Source organism: Melampsora larici-populina (genome assembly GCF_000204055.1).
Source record: "Melampsora larici-populina 98AG31 unplaced genomic scaffold MELLAscaffold_4, whole genome shotgun sequence".
NCBI classification, from domain to species: domain Eukaryota; kingdom Fungi; phylum Basidiomycota; class Pucciniomycetes; order Pucciniales; family Melampsoraceae; genus Melampsora; species Melampsora laricis-populina.
In genome coordinates, this window is record NW_006768768.1 from 2220442 (window position 1) to 2235003 (window position 14562).

At 39.1% G+C, this 14562-nt stretch overlaps 4 protein-coding genes across 4 annotated transcripts; 2 read left to right on the top strand and 2 right to left on the bottom strand.

The window, feature by feature from the left end:
• Positions 1 to 2077: 2077 nt before the first annotated feature.
• MELLADRAFT_76784 (uncharacterized protein) lies at positions 2078 to 5325 on the top strand (the record flags this gene model as incomplete). The annotated part of the gene is made up of 4 exons (XM_007405557.1): positions 2078 to 3205; positions 3310 to 3595; positions 3688 to 4622; positions 4695 to 5325. 4 exons carry the CDS (start codon positions 2631 to 2633, stop codon positions 4717 to 4719), a joined length of 1821 nt encoding a protein of 606 aa, XP_007405619.1.
• A 1406-nt stretch (positions 5326 to 6731) lies between these two features.
• Positions 6732 to 9273, bottom strand: MELLADRAFT_115375 (uncharacterized protein; the record flags this gene model as incomplete). Its single annotated transcript, XM_007405652.1, has 4 exons — positions 6732 to 6909; positions 6982 to 8732; positions 8840 to 8945; positions 9022 to 9273. 4 exons carry the CDS (start codon positions 9184 to 9186, stop codon positions 6868 to 6870), a joined length of 2064 nt encoding a protein of 687 aa, XP_007405714.1.
• A 1749-nt stretch (positions 9274 to 11022) lies between these two features.
• MELLADRAFT_124323 (uncharacterized protein) lies at positions 11023 to 11899 on the bottom strand (the record flags this gene model as incomplete). Its single annotated transcript, XM_007405651.1, has 3 exons — positions 11023 to 11040; positions 11120 to 11529; positions 11632 to 11899. 3 exons carry the CDS (start codon positions 11897 to 11899, stop codon positions 11023 to 11025), a joined length of 696 nt encoding a protein of 231 aa, XP_007405713.1.
• A 1592-nt stretch (positions 11900 to 13491) lies between these two features.
• MELLADRAFT_102886 (uncharacterized protein) lies at positions 13492 to 14281 on the top strand (the record flags this gene model as incomplete). Its single annotated transcript, XM_007405558.1, has 2 exons — positions 13492 to 13549; positions 13596 to 14281. 2 exons carry the CDS (start codon positions 13492 to 13494, stop codon positions 14279 to 14281), a joined length of 744 nt encoding a protein of 247 aa, XP_007405620.1.
• Positions 14282 to 14562: the final 281 nt, after the last annotated feature.

Below are 14562 nucleotides of genomic sequence, written 5' to 3' on the forward strand. Positions count from 1 at the left end.
CGCAAGCACACTAAAGCTATCAAACACTGAGACTCCAATGTGCTTGCATTTATTGCACTTTGGCTTGAGATCCTTGACAAGTGTGGATGGCACATTCCCAAATCTCACTGGCTTCACAATTGGAGGTAGCCTTCTGTTTACAGTCCCTCTTTTTGAGGGTGGCAAGCATACAATCCTTATCAACGGCAGACCAACCCCCAAGAAACAACAGCGTTGCTGATCATTTAGTGACCCTTTCCTTCTGTCGATGACGTGATGTACATATCCTCTTTCTTATCTTCCACCCTTTGTGGATTTACTTTCTCAGCATTTCAATCTGTTTCTCGTCGTGATTTCATTCCCTTACAAAGTATATTTTTCTTCCATTTAGTGAACCAAAGTATGGTGATTGGTGAAGTCCGCTCGGTTCTCATTCGGTCAGCAAGATCTATTTACTTCCGACCGAGCTCCGTTGTTTTCGAATCATCATTTTTCCGCCATGTTAGAACATGCACTATGTGATGAGGTACTGATTTCACTTCTTCCGTACTTTCGTCATCCTCCGTCAATTCAAGTTTTGCTCTTTTCCATACAGTTTCATTTTCGTGTAAATTGCTACTCTCACCCTTTCATATCCCCTCTTTCCACCGTGCCATCGTCATGCAACTTAAAACTATAACTTACTTTTGGCACCACGGCCAATGCGAGGAGGTCCTCTCGGTCCTCGCTTTGACCGAAGACACCCCTCATCCCCCGAATCTGGGAGCAATGGCTCATATTCGCGTATTTGTGGGTGCGCGTCACAACGCGCATATACTGTCTACAACCGTGGCATTATAAGTCCATCCTGGTGCGTATTCCTGAGGAATTTCCCCTTGACAGTGCACGAAGTGAGGGTCAAATAATGGGATGCTCCACGGCATTCTATCGACTTGAGGCGTGAATATTATGTAGACACCACGAATATATTTTTATCCTCGTTTCAATCATGGAACCCCTCAAGATCAATTTAGGGATAAATACTTCGAAGTATGTGATTCTGTCGTTGTGTCGCAATGCTTGGGATTTGCAATGTCACTTATAAATGACAGGACTATGTAGCATTTGAGTGATTTGCCAGAGTGATTTGAATGACTTTGCAAGTTTGTTTGAAAGATTGGCGAGCATCGACTCGCGTAAATTTGAATGCAATTTGTATACTTTTGTTCGTGTGAAAAAATTAATCCTTCATAGACTCCTCATAAACTCATCAAATAATTGACTGTACTTTACCAATAAATTATCTGATGACGCAGGAAATTATCTTGTGTCATTTAATGGGAAATAGTGGGGTCAAGGGCAAGTGCGAGAGTGACACATTTACATTACATAAAGTGAAGTATGAGTGACAAAGACGCATAAAAGCATAGAGAAACAAGCTTGAATGACATCCACAGATGAAGTGGTTCTCAGAATCGAAAGAACTGGGTTTTGTTGAGGCTGCAAGGTGACAAGTCTGTGCCGCAGTCGTGACCCGATCTGAGATCATGTGACTAGAACACTACATAATTACATCCCACGCTGTTCTGCTTCTGCATTTAGCATCAACTCTTTCCTTATTGAATCTAATTTTAGATTTCTACATTCTCCAGTTACATAAAATAAAGTTAAGGCTGATTAAAGTTGATGTGAAGCTGTTTGTTTTGAAGTTCGCCAACTATTTTGGACATCCCCTAACTTTCTTAGGCGGTACAGGCCCATTGTTTTAAAAAAGCCGACCAAATAGTATGTATGTAGTGAAATTATTTATGTAATATAGAAAAAAATGTATTGTGGTGGGTGATGGTGTCTTGAGAAGGATTGCATTCATTCCATAGAGTACAAAAGGAAGTGAGGCTGAAGACTAAGTTCTCCGATAACGGCCGAGGAGTGATTTGAATTGATTTACTTTCTTATTAATCTTGATTTGATATCCACCAATGCCATAGAAGTTTGGGGTCAGCTTCTTTTCTTCTTTCAGCCAGAAAGGAACATACAATAAAGATGTGGATGGATATATGAAATATTATGTTAAGATATCATTTACGATTCGATCGGCTAAAATTCAGTTACATAATCGATTGATTACACCATTCCCCCATTCTATTTCCTCAACCCACCGGGACCCAGTTTCAACCGCCCTTCGATGTACTTCAACTTACATGAATCTCTTTTTTTTCATTTGTAGCTTGGTTCTACGTAAAACTACTTAATCTACACATGTCTGTGCTAAATTATTTTTTTTGATTAAAGCAGTGGGCCATTATTTTAATACGGCAAGTTTCGCAAGCAAAAAAAAACAAAAGAGTACCAGCAGATTATTCAAAGTTTTTGAGGGCTCATCTCATCAGGTCTCATCCCTCAATCGCTTCAACTGAAAAAAAAAATAACGACTATAAAAGCTTTTCGAACATCTCGCTTCAATCGAACTGATTCCGTTCTGTTGGTCAAGTAATCCATCGACAAGATTTGAATTTCTACATCAACTTCAAGCCTTTATAGCTTGTACCTCTTTCCAAACCAATCCCAACCGAAATCACAACCAACAACAACAACAAAAAGTCATTCTTGTTTACATTTATCCTTTCAAAAAGTTCATCCACTTTTTTTGAAACAACCTAAAATATCCAACTATGCCACATTTGCAAAATACTCTCGAATCAAAACAAATGACCACAAAGTTTCATCATCCATTAAAACAACCCATCAATCCATTATTCTCAGCCCATCATGAAGAACCACAACAACAAGCAATTGAAGTCAATCATCGAAGTACCACAAGTTTTTCAAAAAAACAATTAATATATCAATTCAAATCAACTGCACCATCTTCAGTGTCACCCACCCAATCCACTTCATCTCTATCACCTGTCCCATCACCCATGACAACGATTTCAAATGGATCTATCCTTTCTTCATCTTCTTGTCACAAAACAATTGATCATAAAGCTTCATCAGATCCGCCTACGAGTACATTTTCTAAACCGTCTTGGTCTAAGAAAAAGTTTAGCTTCACCACTACTACTCCATCACATTCTCAATCAGCTCCTAATTCGAAAAAATCTATTCAATCTCAACGAAAACAATTTCCTACACCTCATTCTTATTACCCTTGGTTTATTAAATTAGAAAATGATGAAAAACATCATCCATTTGATCCTGATCAAATTCCATATTGGTTATCATACGAACCAGAAGTAATGGATCAGTTAAGTTTCATCTCTTCTTTTAAAACTTCACAAACTGGCAAAAAAGGTTTGAAACAATAAACAAAACTGACATTTTGGAAATTAAACGTGTTGATTTAATCAGTTATACTTTAATGATGTATGCATCATCAAATGATCCATTTCGATTACCATTCACAGGTCCCACGAATTCAGAATTACCTAAAGTAATATTAGATTTAGGTTGTGGCCCTTATGGGACTTGGTCTCATGCAGTAATTCAAAAATATGGTGATCAAACTCAAACTGAATTAAAAGTCATCGGATTAGATATTTGTCCAGTTCAATCGGTTTATCAAAATGATGGGTTTCATCAATTACAATTTATTCAACATGATTTTTTGAATTATTTACTTCCTTTTCCTGATGATGTAAGTTCAAACCACTTCATTTTCCACGAAATAAGACAAGAATTTCCAATTTATTAATCAGAGTTTTTTTTGTTTTGGTTTTATTTTGTTAGACTTTTGATTATATTCATTCATCATTTATTGCAACAGGAGTACCGGAAGATAAATGGTCAAAATTATTAGAAGAACTTTTAAGAGTATTAAAACCAGGAAAGAAATTAGAAATCATTGAAACTAATTTAAATCCGAATTTAAAAACGTATGAAATTTTAGATACAAGATTTATTTCACCATTTCCATTATCGATCATACCTGCACAATTATCTATGTTAGATGGTGGTAGTTCAGTTGAAAGAAGAAGAATCGAATTTGAAGAAATCAATCCAACAAGCCAACCTGAAGTCAATCAAAACATCTTTATTTTAGAAAATCATGATAAGGAACAAGACGAAAAGAAGATCAAGAAAAGTAAGAAATCATTGGATTTAAATCATCAAATGAATTCTAATTGGAATTTATTAAATCATACACATCATTTATCATTAAAGGTATCACAAGCCAGAGGAGCAAAGAAACCATCTAATCTATCAAAACCTACACCTGCTTCTACTTTTACAGACACGACTTCAGGAATGATATCTAAACTGTTGATCGAAAGGTTCGGTTGGAACCCAGAGATGGATCAACGTTCCTTTCAAAGTCTCAAAAAACAATACCAACATTACTCATCATCATTAACATCGATCGAAATGAAAATCTCAAATTACAGAACGGTTTTAAAAACGTTTTATAACTCCAAAGATTTATCTATCATCACCACTCATTCAGCCACCGAGAGAATCGAACATATTAAAGAATTGATCGATAAACTTTTACTACAGAAATCGGAAACTAAAAAACTCTTTCAAACTGTTCGAAATGAACTTCATAATGTTAAGAATCGATTAGGTTGTGAAATCGATTTAGGTTATTGTTTAGGTGTGGGTGAAAAGAACGTTGTGACGGATGATGAGAAAGTGGTTAATGTTTCTAAATCGATCAGGATCGAGTTGAGTGACTTTTTTTTTGCTCAAACTTTCTTTTTTGGAATCTTTACTCATGATTTGATTACTTTTTCTAGATCTTTCTTGGTACTGAAGAATTGAATTCAAAACAAACTAATTGTAGTGTTCAGTTTTTTGATTAAACTTTTGAACAATCAGATCACTTTTGATGAATGAAATTCTTTTGTTGTTTTGAAATCCTGAAGAGAATGCTGAAAAGATTCAGAAATTCTGTTGCTGCTGTTGTTGTTGTTGTTGTGACACTAATCTTTCTTTCTTTTTTATCTTTTGCTTGAAACATTATTGATGATAATCTTTCACAATGTACATGTTTATTTGATTAGTTGATATGTTCATCTGTCTATTTATATAAGTGGTCTATATATGTGTGTTCTTTTTCTTTTGATTAATCTGTTCCTTCTTTATGATTTCCTTTTTTCTTTTCTTATTAAAAATTTGTTGTTGATATGAGTAAACAATCCTTTTTAAAAAATTAAATTAAAGTTTTTTAATGAAAATATTGTTTTTTTTTGTCCGATTACTTGCTATTTTCATCTGTGTATTTATTAAGTGGTCTATATATATATATGTTTTGTTTTTCTTTTTATTGATCTGTTCCTTCTTTATGATCCCTTTTCCTTATTGAAATTGTTGTTGTTATGAGTAAAGAAAATTTGGAAAAAATTAAATTGAAGTTTTTTAATGATCATATTGAGGAGTACTACTACAACCAAGTTTGATGTGTTTGTTATAAAACTTCTTTTAACATATCTGCAGACTCTGCCTTTCACCTACTTCACACAAACCACTCTCTTGCTCATTGCCTTGACTTCAATTCAAGTTCAATCCAAAACCCTTATGATGGATGTGTACTATATGTCACTTTTGAAAACTCGTGTAGCCTACTCAATAACACATTCAAATCCTGAACCAGTGACAATCTACAAGAAGTTCACATGTTAGAATCTGCTTTGAATAAGAGCCTCTTTAAGCAGTCTTTCAAGATGAGAACCAAGTAATTGAAACTTTGTATGTTTGGTCATGCAGGTTCTTCAACTTGCTGACACTGTTCTTAACCATAGCCTTGGCTCACAAACAGTGTAGATATTACAGGATTGAAATCCATATATGTTATAAGTGGTCCAAGAAGACAGAAGGAAATCTAAACTTTTTCTTCACATTCAATGTCTCTGATAGATAGGATGACTTTTTCATTACTGAATGGAACAGTAACTCATGAACAAATAGCTTAGCTGACATTGCCTACAGCTTCTTTGTAATTGTATTTCTCTCATGAAGAAACTGAATGACTAAGATTAATCTAGACATTTTGGTTTGAGATCTCTTGATTAAGTATGATGACAAAATAATTTGGATATATCTGGGTCTGACCAAAAAGTGTTATCAATTCATTGCAAAAACAAAAGACAACAAGCAACCCATGCACAAAGAATACAAAGCCTAAGGTTCAAAAGGGCTGTTTGTTGGAGCTTCAAGATAGAAATTATGCAGGATGTGATTTCACCTCATGCTTTACAAGTTAAGTGGCTTGAATGCAAACAAAAATCAAGTTTATCTTCTTGAGATCAATATCAAATCTCCTAAACAAAACACCCGTCGGTCCCAGAAAAAAGAAGATCTCCCTCGAATCGGGATCGAACCGATGACCCTGAGATGCGCGACTTAACCAATTACAGTCTCATGCTCTTCCAACTGAGCTATCGAGGGCTATGACGTAATCTGTATTTTAGCGACTCCGAACTGCACAGCAGCCGCAGCACAACTTATGCCTGTACATATGTCATCACCTTCATGCTGCTTTGGTTACCCTTGTCACTTCGAGGCAGAAGAGGTACAAAAAATCTCGACATCGTCGGCCTTCAATTCTACATAACACCACGAAACTAATTTGGGCCATACGACCAAGACACCTCAAGCCAAGAACCTCAATATCCTCATTTAATTAAATTATACTATACTGAATGCGCAATACAATTCTGGGGCAACTCATATGTAGGAAGTCTCTTGTTCTCAAATTTAAAAAAAACTTGGCGGAAATCTAGTATATTGTGTGAATTACATTGAATTGAAAAACAAAGTTTCTTTGTTTTTTTCAATCTTTTTGTTTTTTGTTTTTTTCAATTTCAATAATTTTTGAGTACTAGAAGAAAACAAAAACTACACTATTTGAAAAAGAAAGCAAGAGTTTTGATTTTTGATTTGGATATAAAGCAAATCTTTAACTTAGCTTTAAAGTAATAAAGATTGTAAGCGAGCTTCAGTTTCGATTAACTAGATTGACAAATCAATCTGAATCAGTTTCTGATCAATTTAGTTAAAGAGATCAAAACTTCAAGAACAAACCTCAATAGCTTGTTTAACTTCTAAATGTCTTCTTGCTGCTTCAAGCCAATCACGAGCCAAGACCTTAGGCCATCCTTTCAAAGCGTTTAATTCTCTTGTAGCTCCATCCAAATCTTTTCCATTCAATAAACTCTCTACCCTTCTCAAGACGCTCATCACATCATCACCTTCGATTTGATATCCACTTTGTTTGTTGATAATTAAAAAGTGACTGAGAAAGTATGAAGCAAAGTATGCTAGAAATCCTCCGTGATCAGGAAAGAAGGCAACAGATTGAACTCGTGGTGCAACAGATTCTTGGAACCAGATCGTTAAGTTTGGTAACGTCTCGACTCCATTCTCGATGGTCTGAGACGACAGAGTAGCAAGAGCAGTGGAAATGATGTCAGTGGAAGGTTCAGTGGCTGACATAAAAGTTTTGTTGACAGCCTTCAAAGCAAGGACTTCCTCGGTGAAGGGGCGTTTGAAGCTGTACTCGAAAACTCGTGAGATCGCTCGAATACCATTCCAAAGTTTATGAACTCTACGATTCTGATCAAGATATTCTTCGTTATCGAGTGTAGCTCGTCCAAGTTCTTTAATACAACTTTCTAATTCTACCAACTTGCTCAATCGACCTTCACGTTCTTGTTCAACCTGTGATTTGATCTGTCTAGTCCATTTCCTTTGTAATTCGAGTCCCTTTGAAATCACTTCTTGTTTCAGTCTCTCATTGATCAATTCCTGTTGAGTTTCTAATTCTTTTTCTAACTTGGCATTATAAAATTTCACCAGTTTCTGTCGCTCAGATTCAAAGGCATCCTTCCAATCATCTTCCTGTTTGTCAAGACGTTGATGTAAATCTCGTTCTGCATCCAGTAAGAGCTTGCTGTATTGTTTAGCTTGAGTGTCTAAAGAGCTTTCCAGGTGTTGACGCTCTTCAACTTTGATCTTTTCTAATCGATGACCAAGATTTTTCAACTCGACCTCAGCGCTTGCTAAGACTCTTGGGGCATCGTCTCCACTCTGGGTCTTGCCTCGGACAACAAGATCCGGATTGTCTCGCAAGAATCCGGCGAGATTATCAATGGTAGATGCCAACTGTCCAAGGGCGGGTTCTGAACCGGAGAAGCCTCGGATACTAGGTGCTAGAAGAGGCAAAGAGGGTGGAGGGGGAGCAGCGGTAGTCGATGGATCTCGTGGTCTAGGGGCAGATCCGATGTAGCCAGGTGGAGGTTCGTGTCCGATTGGAATAGATCCTGGGTAGATAGGAAGAGATCCGGTGGAAGAGGTTGTGGCTGATGCTGAAGTCGTTGGGGAAGACTCTGATGCAGCAGGTGCATTGGATTTCAGACTTTGCTTCACTTGATCAGCTTTGGCTTTAGCAGTCGATTCCAGTTTTTGAGAAGATTTATTGATTTGATGGGCACCTGCAGCAGCTAATTCTTGTCCTCGTTGTACGGCTGCTTCTGTCTTTGCTTTCATCTTCTCGATATTGGTTTCTGTTTTGGATTTCAACTTGGCCTCTTCATCACCATTGACAGATGTAGTAGATTGTGAAGGAGAAGTGTGAAGAGCCTGAGTTTCAGTGAGACCGAGGGTGTTTTTAGCACTTGAGATCACGCCTCCTGTGACTTCTACTGCCCGTTTCGAAACGTCACCAATCTTTTCTAGATTGTACTCTTCAAAATAATTGACGAGTTCCTCGCCAAGTGGTACGTTTTGAGTAAAGAAGTCATTGACCCATTCGTTTTGGAACGAAGCGTAGATGCCTGGTTTCAAAAGACATACAAAGATTTCGATATGTATCAACATCTTCATCATGAGATTACCTTGATGACTCATATATTCACACATCATAATGAGAATTTTCACCTACCAGCACCGTAAAAGACACCTCCGAAAACAGCAGTAGGTAAGACGAACTTCCGCACCAGACCTTTCCGCTTAGGAGGTGTAGGAGGGGTCAAATTAGTGGCGTAAAGCTTTGTTGGTCGATCGAAAGGAGAGATCGTCAGTCAGATATGCCATCAGCTTTACGAATGAGTTTTGAATACTAACTCTTCTTTGAGCCAAGTTCATCCTTGAGCTCATAGATGTTTGACGAATGGCATGGTTAAGAGGAACAATCGAGTTGGAAGACCTGATGGACATGTTGAGCGTATTGAACGATTTTCCTTGACGAAGCTGAACTCGAGTCAAAGATGACGGCCTCAAGCCCGTCATGAATATAATATACAATGAAGTATTGGTTGAGGATGGTTGAGGATGGCTATCAGGTTCCGAGCTTGGATGAAGTGGTAGTTGTGATCGGTCTGAAGTGCTAAATCGAATAACACTGCTGTGGTAAGTCGAGTCGAGACCTGATCGGTTGACTTCCCGCAGTACCCGACTTCACCCAGCACAAGATGCGTGCATAAGCTTAACTATGCGTGCATGTGTGCACCTGCAGGCCGAACAACACATTATCTCAATGACGCATGCTCTGAAGTTTCTTGTTTCAATGAGCTAGAGTAGCAACTGTGACACTGGTACATAGTCTGATTCAATTTGAAGCCCCTCAACACAAAATTATTGAAGTTTAAGCTCTTCAAAGGTAAAAATCCCTTCATGTATTGAAATTGTGGTTCTCTCAGTGACAGCAGTAAGATGCACTCTTCCTTCCTTGCTAACAAGCATAGTCCTAATTTCATAAGTGATGATCCATCAGACGTTTTCAGCCAAAACTTACACGAAGGAATGAATGAAAATTGAAAATTGACACACACAAACGTTATAAAGAAAAACATCACGAGGAAATGAAGTATTGTACATCGGAGCTTTAGATATCAAAAATTAGATACGAGGGAAGGTGTTGATGACTTCTGCATTCTCTCGATATTCCCAAAAAAACGAAAATCATATTGTTCTATCTCACTGGACCAACATGAGTGATGCGTTTTGAAATAAGTTTCAAAACTGATGCACCAGACAGTATCTTTTTCTCGCTGTGCCGTACATTTCATGATCATTATAAGTACTCTGGCAGAGAACGGAACTCTTATGCGAGAAAATTGGTGGAACACATGGGAAGTGAGATGGAGAAATAAAGAGAGGATAGTTGTCGAACAGACGCCGGCCAATCGCCAGCAATTTGTAAATCTCTTTGTGGTACATGTCAAGAAAACACGAGTCAGAGGAATATTGCTTTTTGTACCATGGTTTACGTCCAATGTACTTTCCTTCATATGCTTTTCTTGGTTTGGATTATTCACTTGTCACGTTTGTCTCGAGGATCGATTCGGGTTGGGCAGGCTATTTTGTCACCCAGTCATTTCAGCAGCTTTTGAAAGAAATCCATTGTCTACACTATGAAACCAAATGAGAATTTGATCTTCTCATGAACTTGGGACATTTAAAGTATATATAAGACTCTTGCAATAAGATCTAGATTTCAGAAAAGATCTTTATTTAGAAATAATGGTATGCGTCCAGATGATCTGGATATAGTAGGTGATCTATTTCGTAAAATCACGATTTTAAAAACAAAGTGACACAGAACTAAGTCTAGTTTGCTCACTTTACGAAGGTGAACTTGATTACTTGGAGAGCACTAGTAAAGATGACGAAGAAAAAATTACATCATTTCAAGATAGTAACAAAGAAAAGCTGAAATAAAAATTATGTAAGGAAAGGATAAAATGCAAAGCGAGGTTTTTTTTTTGATTTATTGATGAGGTAATCATTTTGGAAGAGATGATTGAAAGATTTCTTTGAGGTTCGAAAATAATTTAATGAAAATTCAAAGAATTAACAAACAAAAGTGTACATACTAGTAAATAACCAATTTGAAGAAGAAGAAAAAAAATAAAATTATGTAAATGCAAGTTTTTTCTCTTAGATTGTATAGTTTTGAAATAAAATTTAATCTCTCAATCAAAGCTTGGGTGAATAATTCTTCAATTCTGATATACAAGAGAATTGCATGTTTTCTTCAATCGAATCGAAAGTTATAATATGTTATCTTTTTGTGATTTTTCAAGAACTTCATCTACCATGACGTAAAAGCCATCAACTAGAATCTCAGTGATAAAACCAATACTACTCCCGGGTTCGTCAAGATCAGAGAAATCAAGTCAGTGCAGATCAAAGAAGGTGAGCGAAAAGAAAATATACTCACCAGCGCCGAGTAACCCATGTTGGCTTCTTCTCCTTCCACAACACAAACACTTTCAGGTGGTGAAGCTCCAAAATGAGTATTCGTCCTAAAAACTAGACTAGCTGCATTGCCATCGACCCCTTTCAGAGCAAGCCAAGGTACGTTTCGTTTCGGGTGGTTTGGTGCTGGCATCAATCCGATCTTGGCCACAATCACATAATTATCGGCAGGACCTGTGTTGGGCCATAAGTTCTTCCGAGGGTCGAAAAAGAAGGCGGGTGCGCCTGCACCACTTGCTCCGTGTGGGACAAAATAATGCGTCGCGATATGGGTGTAGCGAGACAAAAGTTTTCGGGATTGTTTCTTGGTAGCTGCTCTGGCGATTTCTTCGGGATCCTCCTCAGCGTCGGTGATGTCTCTCAGCTGGGCCACTGTGTATGGAACATGAACATCAGCGTTTTTATCCAAAAAGTCAACCTCCTCGTCAAAAATCTGGGGCATGGACGCCTATTGATTTGAATTGATCAACTCACTGGCGCCAACAGGTTTCCAGGTAGGAGTTCCAGAGGTGAGAGAGCAAGTGTAGTTCTGAGTTCCGATACCAACGGTCACGGCTCTTAAGGTGAGGTCTTCTGGGATGGTAAGGTTATAGGCGGAACTGTTTCTCGGAAAGTCCGGCCCTCGAGGTGTCAGCTGACCGCGGCCTCCTGAACCTTCAGAATTGCAATCCGAGCCAACGACGATAAGAGAGGATAACACCCCGTTTAGAATGAGCGATATAGCAATCAGGAAGAACAACATCTCGCCGCAACAGGAAACTTTCAGATCGGATGATAATGATCGAGATGTATAATATGGCTTCAGCTTGGGAACAGGAGCGAGCAAGCTTCGATGAGAAGAATTCGAGGAGATTTCTGATAATTTTCGTTGGAGGAGGTTGAAGGGCTGTGAGTTAGGATGTGACTATGTAGAGATCTTTCGAAGCCCCGTTTTAATAAAGCGGGAGAGGAGTGGACGTGAAGGATATGATGGGCAGACCTTGATCACTACGACGAACCGCGACACCAGCAAACTAGTTGCAATGAGACCGGCGTGCGAAGTTGTATAAACAGGCGCAGTCTTGATGAATAAGAACCAATACTTATTGGATGGTTCAAGTACATAGAAACGCCTTGAAAGACGTCGCTAGGGGATTTCTACCACTTGAGACTTCATTCCATGATAGTGTTGTTCTCTAATATCAAAATGTGTGCCTTTCAGGAAGACTGATAGCGACTTGGTGACTTGTAAGTTATATGCCCTTCCAACATAACGACGATTGTACATGATTGTTACTATATTCGTGCGGCCAAACAACTGGTCGCTGGAAACTTTAAGAAGTTACTACATATTTACCACTTGGATAAGTCTTGAGCTCTGCTGTTCGGACTTTTTTGGACCAGCACGTATGTCGGGAAGAGCGCGCGCGCGTTCAGCCTCCAGAGACATGTGTGAAATAAGCTTAACCAAGCCCCTCTTCCGAGGTGTCTTCCGGATCCGACGCGGCCACGTCTGCTCTCGAATCGGAAGAGAAGCTTTAGTCAAGCTTATGTGTGAAATATACCAGCCATGGAGCAATTAGTTGACGGTTCTATGAGATGTCGAAAGTGCGCCATGGACGAATGTGATAATTTAGCACCGGTGAATGGTGATTCAGAGGGGCTTCCGACTTCGAGAACGTACATATGATCTTTGCCCGGGGATCTTGGCATACTACATCACCACCCTGAACTCGAGAGCTCACTCCGTAATTCCCGTCAGCTACGTTGACTCCATCATCTCTCTTGCTATCAATTTGTTTACTTTGTGAAGTTCCATGTGTTTGCTGAGGGCGGTAGTCTGAGGCAAGATCTTAGATCGCGTCATGAGAGAAAGCCCTTTTTGTGGATCAGCGTTGTATGGAGATATGTTTGCAGCATACAGGCGATTCACTTTTGATGGAGAACTTTTCCCCATTCGCTGCGAGCGTTGGTGGTAACAAAGGGTGATATGCCTTTGCCCCTCTCATCATCATCCTTCAAAAAATCTGGCGACAACAAAAGGTAATCCGAAGCAAAAATCAGTAGCGGTTTCAACCGATATCGCTCGCGGTCCGGTAGGATAAATTAACAGTGAGGACAAAAGTTAGGATCACTTCAAAAGCATACTACCTTTGTCCTTCCAGGTAGCTTATAGCAATCTAAACATGAATTAGGAAAATGACTACATAAAACACATCCTTCAGGGTGCTTTTCACTTCCTCAAGCTGGCGATATACCCAGGCTCAAAGGGACAAAGAGATAAAAATACATCTGAGAAGATGATTATGGGAAAAAAAACATTTGGGGTGAGCTTTTTCTTTCAACCTCAAAACAATGACTTCAAGCTACCGAAAGGCCAACTGCCAAACTCCCCAAAAAATCTACATTCTCAGTTGATCATTCCTCCCTTTTACTTTCTTACATTGTCACTGGTTTAGTAATTCCTAGTTTTACAATCCAATTTGAACTCTTCAAGTCCTTCTCAACAACTGGAACACCTCACCTCGACATCGGATCCAGACAGCTTTGCGCTCATAAGAATAAGTTTCTGCTCATCGCACTCTTGGCCTTTTTCCAAAAACAACACATGATGTCACTGCCCTCCGATTCCAAATCTCTTCCATGCAATTCGGTTCCACTCGCACGAAAGTCCCAAGTGGCTCCTGAACCTCTAGAACAAGGACCATCCTCAACTGCGAGTTATAACCCTCCTCCTCCGCTCTACGCGCCCGGCTACGTTGGATCAACTCCAGGTTACCAGCATACAGCTATCGTACCTCATGACTGTACGCATGTGCATAGTCTCGTTAGGGAATGGCTTACCAGAAATCGGGCAAAGGAAGTTCACCGTTCAAGCGATGAAAGGCAATCGAATCGCCCCTCTTTGAAACGTAAAGCGATATCCAACGAAGACGAGAAAGCTCGAGTTCAAAAAGCCCACGTCGACCACAAGCAGGACCTCAAGAAGTCATCTTCCAAGGCCCTTTATCCTACTGAATCCAGTTTTGGTTCCTTATCGAACTCCAACTTACCCGGTCCTCGCAGCTTTTACGCTCACCGCTTGGCACACGCCGAAAATAAGATCCGTAGAAATATCAATCCCAATTCGGAAGCGCGGCAATGACGAATTTAAGAAAGCAATCACCATCTTCAATAGTTTCCCTTACATATCAAAAAGACAAAAAGTAACCACACATAGTTCCCGGATCGGGAGAGGGCTCCGGGCAAATCACTTACACCCACTTCCTTGTAGACTTCATTTGGCTTTGGCTTTGATCACTGTAAGGGCACGTTTTGACTCTTGTGGTCTCTTGAATTTGTATGGTGTTCTGGCGTCAAATGTTCAAGCAAATTTCTTCAAGTCAAATGGGTTGTTTGTTCCTCGCAGTTTTCCCTGTCTTCATT